Source organism: Tenrec ecaudatus, chromosome 2, assembly GCF_050624435.1.
Source record: "Tenrec ecaudatus isolate mTenEca1 chromosome 2, mTenEca1.hap1, whole genome shotgun sequence".
NCBI classification, from domain to species: domain Eukaryota; kingdom Metazoa; phylum Chordata; class Mammalia; order Afrosoricida; family Tenrecidae; genus Tenrec; species Tenrec ecaudatus.
This window is the reverse complement of record NC_134531.1, coordinates 76378888-76394490: the sequence shown is the minus strand read 5'-3', so window position 1 is coordinate 76394490 and position 15603 is coordinate 76378888. Positions and strand designations below refer to the sequence as shown.

Sequence of the window (15603 nt, the reverse complement as noted above, 5' to 3'; positions counted from 1 at the left end):
CTTGAGCCCTTGGTGTCAGCTCCTTATTTTGCCCCTCCCTCCCTCCTTCCCTCACCCTTGATAATTTATAAATTTTTATTATGATGATATCTCCTTTCACCCACTTTTCTGTTGTCCACCCCCTGCTCTGATCTGTACCAGTGTACATCCTTTGGTCTAGCCGAATTTGTAAGGTAGAATTGGGATCTTGATGGTGGTGGGGAGGGGGGAGAAAGCATTAAAGAACTAGAGGAAGGTTGTATGTTTCACTGGTGATATATTATACCCCGACTGGCTCGTCTCCTCCCCATTACCCTTCTGTAAGGGGATGTCCAGTTGCCTACAGATGGGCTTTGGGTCTCCACCCACACTCCCCCTCATTCACAATGATATGATTTTTGGGTCTTTGATGCCTAATACTCAATCCCATTGATACCTCATGATCACACAGGCTGGTGTGCTTCTTCCATGTGGACTTTGTTGCTTCTCAGCTAAATGGCTGCTTTTTATGTTCAAGTCTTCCAGACCCCAGATGCTGTATCTCTTGATAGCTGGCACCATCAGCTTTCTTCACCACATTTGCTTATGCACCTGTCACTTTGTCTTCAGTGATTATGTGGGAAGATGAGCATCATGGAATGCTAGTTTAAGAACAAAGTGTTCTTGCATTGAGGGAGTACTTGAGTAGAGACCCAATGTCTATCTGCTACTTTGATACTAAACTTATAAATATATGCCCATAGATCTATTTCCCATGTACATGCCTATATTTAGACCTCTATAAATGTCCTTTGCTTCCTAGTTCCTTCCTCTATTTACTTTTATTTTCCTCTTGTCCCACTATCATTGGGTTCAGCCTTCATTTGGGTTTCAGTAATTCCTTTCAGTTATATTGCCCTTGATCAAGCCCTACCAGGCTTCCTACACCCTCCTCACCATTGATTTTGGATCATTTGTTCCCTTGTCCCTGGGGTTTTTAACACTCACTTCCTTTCCCCTGCCCTCCCCCTCTCCCATGACCCCCTGGAACCATTGATCCTGTTCTTTTATCTTCAAGATTGTTTATCCCACCTATCTTATCTAGATAGACCTGCAGAAATAAGAATATGCACACACAAAAAAGGCAAAGCAAAACAAAGCAATAAAAGAAAGCAAAACAACTAGAACAACAAAACCAATGACCAAAAAAAAAATAGAAAAACCTGTAAATAGTCCAAGGTCTGTTTGTTGGCCCTTTAGGAGTATTTTCTAGTTGAGTCTGATGAGGTTCCACACCCTGGCCCCAAAGTCTATTTTTGGTATTCCCTGGAGACTTAGTTGCTCTGTTCCCCTTGCTGTTCTGTTGCACAACCTTAGTGTTTCGCCTCAGTGTGGAGGGGCCAGATCAGGTGCAATTCCCACATTATCTCTAGTGTCCCCCAAAGTGCTATGGGTCAGTGAGGAAATCATGTCTCCTAGTGGGGCCAGCCCTATGGCCCTCTCTGTGCTTTGACTGCTCTGAGCGGAATATTGTCCTCGGCTTGGTCGGCCAGGATGTGTTCCACCATCTCTTCCTTCCCCTTCATTTGCTCCTGTGTGCTCTGATCAGACATGTCTCTCTCCCTGAGCTGCAGCTTCAGTGCTGTCCTCTGAAGTGAATTCTTCTGTAGGTAGGAGGAGGCTGTCCACATAGTTGGGATTGGGGCCGGCCCCTCAGACCTCTGTATTGGTTTCCTGATTCATGTCAGTACGTTGATTCACATCTTGGAGCACCGAAGTGGGGTCTAGTCCCTCTTTCCCTCTTTGCCCTGTTCCCCCGCTATCCATGTCTTTTTCTCTCTTTTTTTCCTCCCTCTCCCGCCTCCTTTTTATGTGTCTTGGAAACAATGCATACTATAATACTTACTGGAGTGCTAATGTTGGTTGGAGGAATCAGAAATATTTATTTTATCCATGCCATTATCATAGTCCTTGAACTTTCCCTTTTCAAAGGAAAATACCTCTGTGGTCTATAAATTAATTGAATGATTATGTAACACAATACCCCCCCAAAAAATGAGTGTTAGCCTATGTGAGTAGAATACATTGTCTTTGGGACTACACATTAGTAGATAAACCTGAAGTATCTGTGGTTAAGAGGGGGGTGCCAGCCCCCCACTACTAATCACGGGTTCAGTAAGCACAATTGTGCGGTTGAGATATATAAAGATTATAATAAGTCAGAGCATGAGAGATAAGAGATTGGAATAATGGAGTCAGACATATTTCATGGTAGCATGCTCATCTGGATGGCCATGATCTTACCAGCCAGGTCCACACACAGTGTGGACCGAGGTGAGGTGGGGCAGGGACCAGCAGGGTGCTCGAGTACCCCATTTATTGCTAACCAAGGGTTATATCTACTTTGGGGGGGGGGCGTGATTGCAGGTAACAACCCATTACAGGAAGGGGCAGTACAATAGGCATACACATTATAGGAAGGGGATGTACAATGGGCATAGGTGTAATAGGAAGGAGATGAGCTAGGGATGTGCACATAGGAATGGGAGGAAGTAGAAGTATACATGTGACAAGATGGGCATACCCTAGATTCATGATGGCGGCCTAACCTTGGTCACCCTTGTGTTGGCTTGACATCTCTGGGGTTTCCTACAAGGAAACAGACAACTACTATCCTTATCAGAAGGGAGTGGGTCCTACTGGTGGAATAGACAGTGGTGACTGCTTATTCTAGATGGCTGATAACCCTTAGGGAAAATAACCCCTGATCTACTTTTGATGACCTCCAAGTGTATAGTCATTCGCCAGCAGCTAAGTTTGGCATATATTTGGGGGAGACAAGTTGGGAGATATCCTGTTTCCCACAAGTATCTAATTGCTTCAGTCATTGGCTAGATTTTATCACATGGCATTTCTGAAAAGGATGACACGATATGAATAATATGCATATTTTGGTCAAGTTTGAGCGTTGCACATGCATAAAACACTTTTTCCGTGCTGTTTTCTTTATCTTAAGTTTGTTTGATATGGGCAGAAAACAACTACCAATTTAATTCTCCCACTATATCTTTAACATTTCCCATGGATCCTGTTTGAGTTTGGTTACAATCCGATCTCAGAGTTACATGACAAAAGAATTCTTTTTCCATCCCAGGTGTCTGTTTAGAATAAAGATAATATGCCTTATAGTTGGATTGCTTTTGAGTGCTGACTCTACAGGTCTGCTTAGATGTATCATTTTAAGCAAATTACATAATCTCTGCCTCAGTTTCTCTTTTTGATAAAGGGGTGGTAGGAACTTTCTCTCAAAGGTTGAGAGGATTGACTAGCACTGATAGAGTGCTTAGAACATTGCCTGACCCCGTAGCAGCTCTCGTAAGTGTTAATTATAGATAGCCAAGGAATTAATGAATATCCATTTAGTATGTTTAGGCTTTTATTTTCAGATTTATGAGGAACATTTTTAAACTTCTGACTTGGATTTTGCCCGCTCTTGGGCTCCCTTCCTTTGGACAAATGATGGAAGTTAATACTAAACAACATACTCTGTGCTCATCAATATAAAAGGAACCTATTGAAATCACATACTTCTAACTGCCTCACTCCCTTCCTGAAAAGAAAAAGAAAAACTTGTCATCTTTTTGCTGTCGCTGTATTTTATTCACTACCTGGTGCTTGAGTAGTTCCATTTCTATTATATCTGTAGTCATTCCATTTTAATATAAAGTTTTCAGTAATTCATAAAATTTAGAACAAGATCAAGCAGGACAGCCAAAAACTGTGGGAAATGTAGCAGACACCTAAGATAAGATTATGACTAGAATGGAAAAAGAACATGACTGGGTTACTTTGCTTTTGGGTAAGAAGCTTGTTGGGTTGTGGTCTTGTTTTGGTATAGCAACAAGCAGACAGGATTTTCCCTAGTACTGTCATATGAGATACTGAGTGATACTGGGGCCCAAGGACACTTTCTTTAATAAACCTGTTAAAAAAATACAAGGGGAATTTTAACTTGGCAAAGGCATTCTTTTATATAATGAAGAGCTGATATAACAAAAAATTGACCTTGTCAATTTTACTAATGAAATGAGAGGGTGATATGATTTTAAAATATTTAGAATAGTTCAAAGTTCCTAAACAAATACTTCTGATATTTCTTCCTAATTCCTTTAAGAGTAAAAAGTAAGTGTATATAAGGTACTGGGGGATAGGGTGGTGTCCATTTTTTTAATGTTGTAGTTTGGCTTACTAATTCACATAAAGTTTGTATTTTTCATAATAGTTTAGCTATATTGTTATGAAGACTGAACTACCATGTTACAGGTTGGCATGCTATGCCTAGCCTATTATTTGTGAAAACTCAACCTCACTGCCATCAAATAGATTCTAGCTTGTAGGGACCTTATACAACAGAGTAGAACTAGCTCCGTGGGTTTCTGAACTGTGACTACTGATGGGACTAGAAAGACTTATCTTTCTCCTACAGAGCAACTAGTGGTTTCGAACTGCTGACTTGTGGTTAGCAGTCTACACTATTTGTAGTATTTTGTCTATATTACCTGTAGGGCATTATATTGAGACTCCATAATAGCTCTTTTTCACCTTGTGAGAGGCTACTTTTGACATGGGAAGTTTTAAGAGTACATATTACCACTTTGTCTGCGTTGCTTTTAGTGAGAATTTACTGTAATGGATTTGTTTGGGTTGGGGTTCCTGGCCCTGGTAGGGTTTCTATAGAAGAACTGCAAAGAAATAGTCCTCCAGTTAGATGTAGTTATTTTTTTTAATTTTTATTTTTTTAAAACAATTTATTAGGGGTTCATACAACTCTTATCACAGTCCATACATATACATACATCAACTGTATAAAGCACATCTGTACATTCTTTGACCTAATCGTTTTCTTTTTTTACATTTTATTAGGGACTCATACAACTCTTATCACAATCCATACATATACATACATCAATTGTATAAAGCACATCCATACATTCCCTGCCCCAATCATTCTCATCAAAACATTTGCTCTCCACTTAAGCCCTTTGTATCAGGTCCTCTTTTTTCCCCCCCTACCTCCCCGCTCCCCCCTCCCTCATGTGCCCTTGGTAATTTATAAATCGTTATTTTGTCATATCTTGCCCTATCCGGAGTCTCCCTTCCCCCCCTTCTCCGCCGTCCCTCCCCCAGGGAGGAGGTCACATGTGGATCCTTGTAATCAGTTCCCCCTTTCCAACCCACTCACCCTCCACTCTCCCAGCATCGCCCCTCACACCCTTGGTCCTGAAGGTATCATCCACCCTGGATTCCCTGTGCCTCCAGCCCTCATATGTACCAGTGTGCAACCTCTGCCCTATCCAGCCCTGCAAGGTAGAATTTGGATCATGGTAGTTGGGGGGAGAAAGCATTCAGGATCTGTGGGAAAGCTGTGTTCTTCATCGGTACTACCTCGCACCCTAATTAACCCATCTCCTCTCCTAAACCCCTCTATGAGGGGATCTCCATTGGCCGGCACTTGGGTCTTGGGTCTCCACTCTGCACTTCCCCCTTCATTCAATATGATATATATATACACACACACATATATACATACATATATACATACATACACACGTATATACATATACACACATATATCTTTTTTTTTTTTGCATGATGCCTTATACCTGGTCCCTTTGGCACCTCGTGATCGCACTGGCCGGTGTGCTTCCATGTGGACTTTTTTGCTTCTGAGCTAGATGGCCGCTTGTTCACCTTCAAGCCTTTAAGACCCCAGACACTACCTCTTTTGATAGTGAGCACCATCAGCTTTCTTCACCACATTTGCTTATGCACCCATTTGTCTTCAGAGATCCTATCATGGAGGTGTGCAGTCAATGATATGATTTTTTGTTCTTTGATGTCTGATAACTGATTCCTTCGGGACCACTCGTCACACAGGCTGGTGTGTTCTTCCATGTGGACTTTGTTGCTTCTGAGCCAGATGGCCGCTTGTTTATCTTCAAGCCTTTAAGACCCCATTCATTATCTCTTTTGATAGCCGGGCACCATCAGCTTTCTTCACCACATTTACTTGTTCACCCACTTTGGCTCTAGCAGTTGTGTCGGGAGTGAACATCATAGAGTTCCAATTTAATAAAAGAAAGTATTCATGCATTGAGGGAGTGTTTGAGTAGAGGCCCAAGGTCCTTCCGCCACCTTAATACTTAACCTATAAATATAGACACATAGATCTATTTCCCCATCCTCCTATATATATTTGCATGTACATGTCTTTGTCTAGACCTCCATAAATACCCTTTGACTCCTAGCTCTTTCCTCCATCTCCCTTGCCTTTCCTCCTGCCCTACTACCATGCTCCGTCCCCACCTGGGCTAGAGTATACCTCTTCTCTAAGCAACCTTACTCTTGATCATTTCCCACCAGGCCTGCCACTTCCCCCCTCTCTACCATTTTGGGTCCCATGTTGTTCCCTTGTCCCTGTGTTTGTTAACACCACTTCCTTACTCCCCCCACCTCCTCACCCCAAGTCCCCCCAGAACTGTCGGTCCCGTTGTTTTTCCTCCAGATAGTTCATCCAGCCTGTCCTATTCAGACAGACTTGTGGAGACACTAACATGCACGAAAACAAGACAGAGGAAAACAAAGCAACAGTATACAACCAAACAACAAAAACAAACCACTGACAAAGAACAAAACACTTCACAAGAGAAAAGCTTGTAGTTAGTTCAGGGGTCATTTGCTTGCCCTTAGGAGTGTTTTCCAGTCCAGTCTGTTGGGGCCCCACGCCCTGGCCCCAAAGTCCACTTTCAGCATTCCCTGGGGACCTTGCCACTCCATTCCCTGCTGTTCCGCTGCACTCTCCCAGTGCTTTGCCTCGGTGTGGTGGGATCAGGTCAGGTGCAATTCCCACACTGTGTCTCCGGTGCTGTCCCCTGTATCGCCCTTAGTCACTGAGGGGCATCATTTCTCATAGTGGGGCCAGCCATGTTGTTCTTTCTCTCTGTGGACTGGCTGCTCTACTCAGAAACATCATCCTCACGGCCTGGTGGGCCAGGCTGTGGTCCACTCTCTCCTCCTGCCCCTTCATCTGCTCCCGTGTGCTCTGATCAGATATGTCCATCTCCCGGAGCTTCAGAGTCAATGTCGTCCTTTGGAACAAATTCTTTTTGGGGGAGGGGCAGGAATCCACTTAATTTATGGTGCTGGGGCCAGCTTCCCAGACCTCTCCACTGGTTCCCTACTCCACGCCGGGATATTTCATTTACACCTTGCGGCACTGGGTTGTAGTCTGGTCCCAAGATGTAGTTATTTTAACTGGAGTTTTGAGATTACCTCTTAAATGCTGTGGATATCTGCCAAACACCAAGACTGTAGTAGAAATAATACTTTTTCTACTTAATAGTTGATTCCTAATGTCTATAATTGTCTAGTTAAAACCATCATTGCCTATGCTAAGTTAGCTGAAGACTCAGAAAGGAGTTTTCTCCATTATTTTTTAATAGCAACAACAAAGAATTTTGCTGTATTTACTGTATTATAGTTGATTTCCATTTACTAACATAAATATCTTAAGTCACTTGAATATTCTACAATTTTGCTTTTAATGGCTTACATAATACTCCATTGTATGGAAGTGCTTAGACTGTTAATCTTAAAACTATTGGGTATTTGACTTCATGATTTGTAGTTGTTATAAACGTATGGTGTGGTCTATCCCTATAGCTATATCTCTGCATATATCCCTGCCTATTAGGATGGAATTGCTGTGTCAGTGGAACGTCCCCAAAGTTGCAGGCTTCTGATATGCGTTGTTAAGGTGTTTTCCAGAGAGACTTAATAATTTTTAATCCCACCAGTTGTTACTCAAAATGCCGTTTTCTTCCATTTCACTACCATTATTTTTAAAACAGTTTATTGGGACATAGTCCACAAATCATACATTTCAATAGTTTCATCATAAAAGAGAGGTGTACATTCGTTACCACAATTAATTTTAGAGCATTTATTTCTTCGTGTATTCATTATTAATATTTTTAAATCATTTTACTGGGGGCTCATATAGCTCTTACCACAACCCACATACCCATCGATGGTGTCAAGCACATTTGTACATATGTTGCCCTCATCATTTTCAAAACATTTTCTTTCTACTTGAGTCCTTGGCATCAGCTCTTCTTTTTTCAATACTTCCCTCACCCTACCTCCCTAATTTTTTTTTCAAATCATGAAACAAAAGGTTTTTAGTTTGACAGGTGAAATAAAGGGTGTAGCTCATGGTTTCAATTTGCAGCTCTTTCTAGCCTGATTGAATTAGATTTTTATTTGCCCCCTCCTCCTTTTTTTAACATGCTTATTTTTAACACAGGAGCCCTGGTGGCATAATGGGTTATGCAATGAGCTGCTAACCACAAGGTCAGTAATTCAAAACCACTAACTTCTCTGTGGGAGAAGCAGAAGGCTTTCTACTCCAGTAAAGAATATCAGCCTCAGAAACCCACAGGGAAAATTCTACTCTGCCCTGTTGGGTTGTTATGAGTCGGAATCTACTCCATGAGTGAGCATTCTTACCGTGTGCTACCTGTGTGGCTTTGGAGAAGTCATTCAGGACCTGTGTTTTCTTAGTATAAAATGGAGGTGTAACTGTCTCACCGAGTTTTCATGAATATCAAATAAGTGTTTCCAAGCCCAGGTTTTTAAGCTTTTTGACCATGATCCACAATTAAAAAAAAAAAAAACAAAAGCACTGGGCATTGTGCTAAGCAAACATAAATGCATAACTTGTGAGTTTTCTAGAACATAGACTATCAATGTTGTATTGATGACACTGAATGCCATCAGATTTAGAAAGATGACTAATTCTGCCCCTTTCAACATTAGTTTGTATTGACCTCAATTAAAATTTATGCATGTGGTTTGAATTACACATATGAGATATTCCTGTGCCTATTGTTTGAGTATTGAATTTCAGCTGGCCTTTTCACTATCTGGAGCTAAAATAAGGTTTTAAACAAGCTTAGGAATGAATGCAGAATTTCATTGGGCTCAAATGGCCCAGAAATACATGAAGAGATACTCAGCTTCGCTAGTAATCAGGGATGTGCAAATTAAAACAACAGTGAAATACCATTTCATGCTTATCAAGTTGGCACAAATTAAAGATGTTACTTAGACATTAGCGAGTGTTGGAAGAATGTAATATAAGACTAATGAGAGTATAACTTGGTACCAGGGCGCTGAAGAACAATTTAGAACGATACTCTTAAACATACCCTCAGATCCAGAATTCTGCTTCTAATATATCATGGTAAAGCTCTTGCATTTGTACACAAGAAAAGGTAACAGGAATCCTCAATGCAAATATTTTTTGCCAAAGTACCTTCAGATTTTCCCTTTAATTCTGAATTTATGTTATGTATTGAGATATCATATAGCTTGAATATCTGTTTAGTTTGTAGTAGGTACAAGGAAAGGAGTACTACTCTCTGATGCAATGTTAGAACTTAATGGCCTTTATCATTTAATTCACTTGGAAAAGTCTAGGAACTGGATATCTATTAGGAAATGGCACTTTCGATTTTTAGGGCTATGCTTCTCATTAACAAACTAAAAATTTTTTGTATTTACTTACCTATGTTATATTATCACATCTTAGAATTTAGCTTATTTAATGGAAATCATCTGGGAAGAGCTGGGTTTTTAAAATCTAGTAAAATGTGAAAGTATGGTACTAATTTTAAGTGTAATTGACATTAATACACCAGGCATATCTTCTGATATATTTAAAAAGCATCCAATATTTTATCTGAGAAGAATCCTTTTTTTTTTTTAACATGGGGGGCTGATTGGAGGCGATGTCACATGACAGTTGCTTAATAAATAGGAAGTCTAGGTTATTTGATCATTGATGGTGTTGCTTAATTATACACATTTAGTTAATTTCTCTTAGCTGTGAATTTGTCATAGCCTTTAGACTTTAAATATTAAAATGCGAAGATATATGAAAATACTAAAATCTCTAGCAGAAGGACTGAGATCAGTATAGTTGTTTTTGTAGTGCAGTAAGAAATACGAGCAGCGAGCGGGGTTACTGTTTTGGTGTATATTATAATTTAATCATCTTAAATTCTAAATTCACTTTATTTGATTATATTTTCATCATATTTGTCAGTTAAACCAGGTACTTGATGTTGTAAAAATATCTTTCATTTGAACGTACAAACTAGCTGATTTGATAATAAGATCAAGATATCTAGGTAATACAATTTTTAAGAAAACCTTCCAGAAGAGATAGTGTGTAGCTATTCACATTAGGTTTTATGCCTGTATGCCTCTGATAAAACAGCATCTCTTTATAATTTTGAATTTGCTATAAATTTTTAACTTAGAATTTTTCTAAATGTACCTGCCCCTTTTTTCATTTATCACTAGATGGAGTTCTTGTGGTATGGCTATGTGTCGGGTAGTCATTAGTAGAATTATCTTTGTTTTGGTCAAAGTAGACATATGGTTAAAAAAAACACAACAAAAAATCCTATTCAATCTATAAACCATTAGCTACTAAACATATAATGTGGTAGTCGGAATAAACAACTGGTAACAGCCATAATCTTTAAGCAGCAACTTAAACAGTTAATTTAGTCAATCAGTGCTTTCGTTTCTGTTAGTTGGTGTGTGTATATGCCTATGAGAGGTGGGAGAGTTTAAGAGTTTTAAAATAGTTCCCAGATAAGCTTGTAATATTACATTTTATGAACTTGTTTAGAACAAATTTTTTCTGTTTGTTTTTAAAAGAAATTCCAGTACTTGAATATCTCTTGACTTTAAGACAAATGGTGTCACATCAGTGTCCCGTAGGTAGTTTTATATCCACCAGTGTCTGTTCACTCCTTGATTTATTCTTTCTCGTGTCCTTTTGGCCTTAACCGTTTTTCAGATTCTCTTGCTAGTGCAAGCCCTAGAAGTCAAACTAAAAGTGGTGTTTGCTGTCTTCCTGTTTGTTTACTTCTTATCAAGGAGGGTGTTTTCATCTTTAATTGGATGTCCTTTTGATGCATTGAATCACACAGCTTGGCATCTTTGGATTTCTTCTTTTTCTTTGTCTTTGTTCTTCATTATGAATAATAGAACCCTTTTCATTCCAGATACTGTTAAGATGTAAGATTCAACCCAATAAAATGATTGTTATTCTTTTTTGGTAGTATTCAAAAATAATAATTAGGACATTCCTTGTGTTATTTATGATATTTTTCTCAATGCTGTCATTTAAAAAGTCATACTTTAGTGGTTTTTTTACAAGGTTAAACAATACCACTAAATAATTTTAGAAAGAAGTAACAATTCTTCTATGACATTTCTCTTTCCCTTGCTATATTCAGGAACCTTCATAGCGCTGTGGATTAGGCACTGGGTTGCTAGCTGCAAGGTCATAGGTTCGAGTTCACCAGCCATTCTGAGGGAGAAAGATGAGCTATCTGCTCTTATAAAGCTTTGACTCAGGAGTGCCCTAGAAAGATCTTTCAAAAAGCATTTCTTATATTATTAACTATTGGCGATTTGGGCCAGATAATTCTTTTGGCAGTTTTCTTATGCAGTAAAGGATGTTTAACAGTTTCTCTTGCCTCTACTCACAAAATGCAGAATAATGTGCCCACCCCACTCAGTGTTTTTGTTTTGTTTTTTCTTTAAACATCAATTGTGACAACCCAAAATGCCTGTGAGCATTGCAAAATATCCCCAAGGGAGCAACCTCATTTGCCTCTGAGAACCTGTGGCCAACATCCAATTTGTTGATTAATTTTATTGATTCTACTTTTCAAATATTTCTAAATTCCACTCCCTAACCACCTGAAACCCTACCCCCCCCCCTCTCTCTGTCTCTCTCTCTCTCTGTCTCTCTCTCTCTCTCTCTCTCTCTCTCTCTCTCTCTCTCTCTCTCTCTCACACACACACACACACACACACACACACACACGTGCTTCAGAAGGTTTCTAACTAGGCTCCCTGTGCTAGATGTTGCTTCCTTCTAATCTACCCCTTTCACAGTTGAAAAGTTATAGAAATGCAAAGCCACACACTATTTATAAAAAAATACCTCTCAGCAGGGACCGTGGTCTACTGGCTTTGCCCTGGCCTTATTCTAGAAAAGCACTTACACTCACTTATGGTTCTTGCTATGGACAACATACTATGATCTCTTTTCCATTCTGCTTTTGTTCAATTCTGTCCCAATACTTTGTCTCTCAGATTGACCTGCTTTCACTAACTCAAAAAATGTAGCATGGTGAGGAGCATTTAATTTTTAACTCATCTGTCTTCTTCACTAGATTGAAGTTCTGAAGAATAGAGACCATCTCTACCCGAGTACTCTCACCATATGGTAGATACTGAATAAATGCATGAATCATGTATTAGTGTGCTTCATTAGATGTAGTAACATCCCCTTACTTAATAGGGTTGTTTTTTTTTCTTGTATCAGCAGTGAAAATTCTTATGTCACTGACCTTTGTGTACCAGACTTGGTTGGACAGACTATTGACTACAGCAGTCTTGAACTATAACTTTCTTTCTTAAGAAACCAGCTATTCACAATGGAATTAAGGAAGTTGGCTATTTAGTTGATGATCAAATTATCATTTCTTATGTAGAATAGCTAGTTTAAGGATTTTTATTAAAAAAGTATGTATTATGATGTGGAAAGAATTAGCCTCAAAGCATTGCATTTCCATGAAAGAGTGATTTGTTTGGTCATATAAGGCTTGCAAAAGCACTCTCATCATCTTAACTTTTTTTTTCTCTCTAGAGAATACTCTTAGTAGAACTTATTCTTCTAATTACCAGCCTGTACTATTTCCCCCTTCAGATTTTGGGTGAGGGGAGATCAAGCCAGTAAATGAGTAAGACCTACTCCCAGTGGAGACTAATTCTTTATCCTGGCACAATGCCTTGCATCAGGGTTGATAATTATGTGTTGAATGGGTTCATATATGATCACAGCCAAGCAAGATGTGAAGGCTTTCTGCCTCATTTTATAAAGAATGACTCAAAATGTATCCCTTCTTTTCAAAAGCAGTTCTTTAATAAGAAAAGTTGTTATGGTTGTTGGGTGCTATCAAGTCAGTTCTGATTCATAGTGACCCTTTGCACCCAGAACAAATCACTGCCTGGCTCTGTGCCAGCCTCGTAATTCTCCTTATGTTTGAGCCCACTGTTAAAGTCGCATGCTGACGACCTTCCTCCTTTTCACTTCCCTCCACTTCACTAAGCATGATGTCCTTTTCCAGGGACTGGTCTCTCTTGACAGCATGTCCAAAGTACATGAGATGAAGTCATGCCATCCCTTGACTTCTAAGGAATATTCTGATTTACGTCTTCCAAGACAGATTTGTTTTTTCTTTTGGCAGTGCAGGATACTTTCAAGATTCTTTAAAAAAAAAAAAAAAAGACTCTTCACCAGCACCTCACCAGCACCATAATTCAGATGCATCCATTCTTCTACATTCTTCCTTATTCCGTGTCCAACCTTCCATGCAGAGGAACGATCCAAGGCGTCTCCTCTTCATGCTGCTCTCCCTTTAGGCAGAAATACAGACAGGAGGCATCTCCTAGCCTTTTTCCTTCCTTTAAAGTTTGTTTTAAGACCTTGAGCTACTTTAGAAACCAAAAGTGATATGCAGAGGAAAGAAGTGAACTTTATGTTTTAAAATTAGGGTAAATATATGAGATATAGACAAAATTTCCATGTCAACCTTTTTCACATTTAGAGTTTTTGATACTATATTTCCTATATTCAACCATCACCTCTATCCATTCCACCTTTTAAAATCACCCCAGAAGAAGCTCACTCTCCCCTAATCATTGAGAACCATTTTTTCTCTCCCTCTCTCCTGTTCCTTGTAATTACTGGTGAATTTTGGTCTCTATAACCTTACCTGGAGCCCTGGTGGCTGATAGGTTACCAGTTGGGCTGTTAACCGCTCGCTTTTATGTAATTGGGACGATATAATTTTGTCCTGTTAGACGGTTTCTTTCAGTAACTAATGTTTTCAAGGTTCATTCCTGTTGCAGGATGTACTAGGACTGGTTTCTCTTTAAGGTTGAGCAATCGTCCATTGTATATGAAGGGCTTCAAAAAGCTTGTAGAAAATTCCATTCTCTCTTGATTCCATTATAGTATATGTACCAATTTTATAAATCCTTTAGTTGGTTGATAAATATATAGGCTTTCTGCCTTTGGCTATTGGGGTGTGGGGAATCTGTGGTAAATGCTATTTTCAAAGGGATTTTTACTTAGAACTTAGAAAATTTTACATGATAATTCTATGTATTTGTAGAGCAGCTCATGCTTACATTTTAAGTTTTAAATTCTGTAGTAACCTTACTATTTACTGTGTGTGTTTGAATAGTTCCGGTTCTTGAAATGCTGTATATGTATCTGTTTTACATGATTGGGGGAGGTAAAGTTATTCTCTGGGTTGAGCAGCTCTGTCTCCCATTTACTTTTTAGAACAGTAGATACTACACTGAATGGACGCCTTACCAAGAAGTCACTAACCCATTGTTAAGACAAGGCAGATAAACATGGGTGAAAATGCTTAACCTCATTGAACAATTTAATGGTTCTAAAAGACTGACTAATTAGAATATCCAAATTTGAAGAAGAGTGTCTCATTTCAGGGGCTAAGAACTTGTTGGTTAAGCAGTCTTCTTCACTGTTTTCGTGGTCTCTAGTCCCATGGGCTAGACCAGGCTGCTTTCAGTTAGCCATTTTATTTTCTGCTCTGCAGGGAACAACCCATCTTCAGCACTCGAGCTCATGTCTTCCAGATTGACCCAAACACAAAGAAGAACTGGGTACCCACCAGCAAGCACGCAGTTACTGTGTCTTATTTCTATGACAGCACAAGAAATGTGTATAGGATAATCAGTTTAGATGGCTCAAAGGTAAGTTAAATTTACTTTTACATTATCCTGCTGATTTGCTTTATATATTATAGTATTTCTATTGCTTTTTTTGTGTCCTCGCCCAGAGGATGTAATCTTCATATAATATTTAGTATTTCCTTGTCAAGTTGTAAAATTTAGCTTTTCAAAAACATCTGATCATTCTTAGGATGGCAATGTTTTTTGTCCAATAAATGACTTGGATTAAACACTGTTATGTGAAGTAAAATACAAAAGTATTCTACCCCTTTGAGGCTATTTGGTTTCGTTGTTCAGTATTGCCGGCATGTCTGTTATGTGTCAGGCACTTACTATGTGAGGAGCTAATCGTACAGTGGTGAACAGAATGGAGGTAGTCTCTGTTCTGGAGGAACTAAGTACAGTGTAGGGAGGAACTAGAATGCTTTTCAAATGCACTTAAAGAAAATCCCAAGGTCACTTAGTCAGTAAATGTCAACACTAGAGCTAACACCTGTATTTAAGAAGAAGCTTAAGGTCAGGACCTAAGGTTTTAGGAGAAGCAAATAGTTTTGGCCAAGATAATGGGCTACCCTGGATTAGCTCTCTGCTTCATATCCTGAGTCTGTAGACTTTAGACGAATTGCTTTACTTCTTTGAGCCTAGAGGCTCTCACGTCAGTGCTGATAGTTGTGTACGGGTTAAATGAATTAGCATTTGCCAAGGACATGGTGCCTAGTGCCTGGT

The 15603-nt window shown here is 39.3% G+C and overlaps 1 protein-coding gene across 1 annotated transcript in view; it reads left to right on the top strand.

Annotated features, from left to right (window-relative positions):
• Nucleotides 1–15603, top strand: part of HOMER1 (homer scaffold protein 1) — a 140668-nt gene that overhangs the window by 41020 nt on the left and 84045 nt on the right. Inside the window, exon 2 of the mRNA XM_075541211.1 lies at nt 14742–14898. Within this exon, the coding sequence (XP_075397326.1) occupies nt 14742–14898 (157 nt within the window). The remainder of the gene's footprint in view (nt 1–14741; nt 14899–15603) is intronic.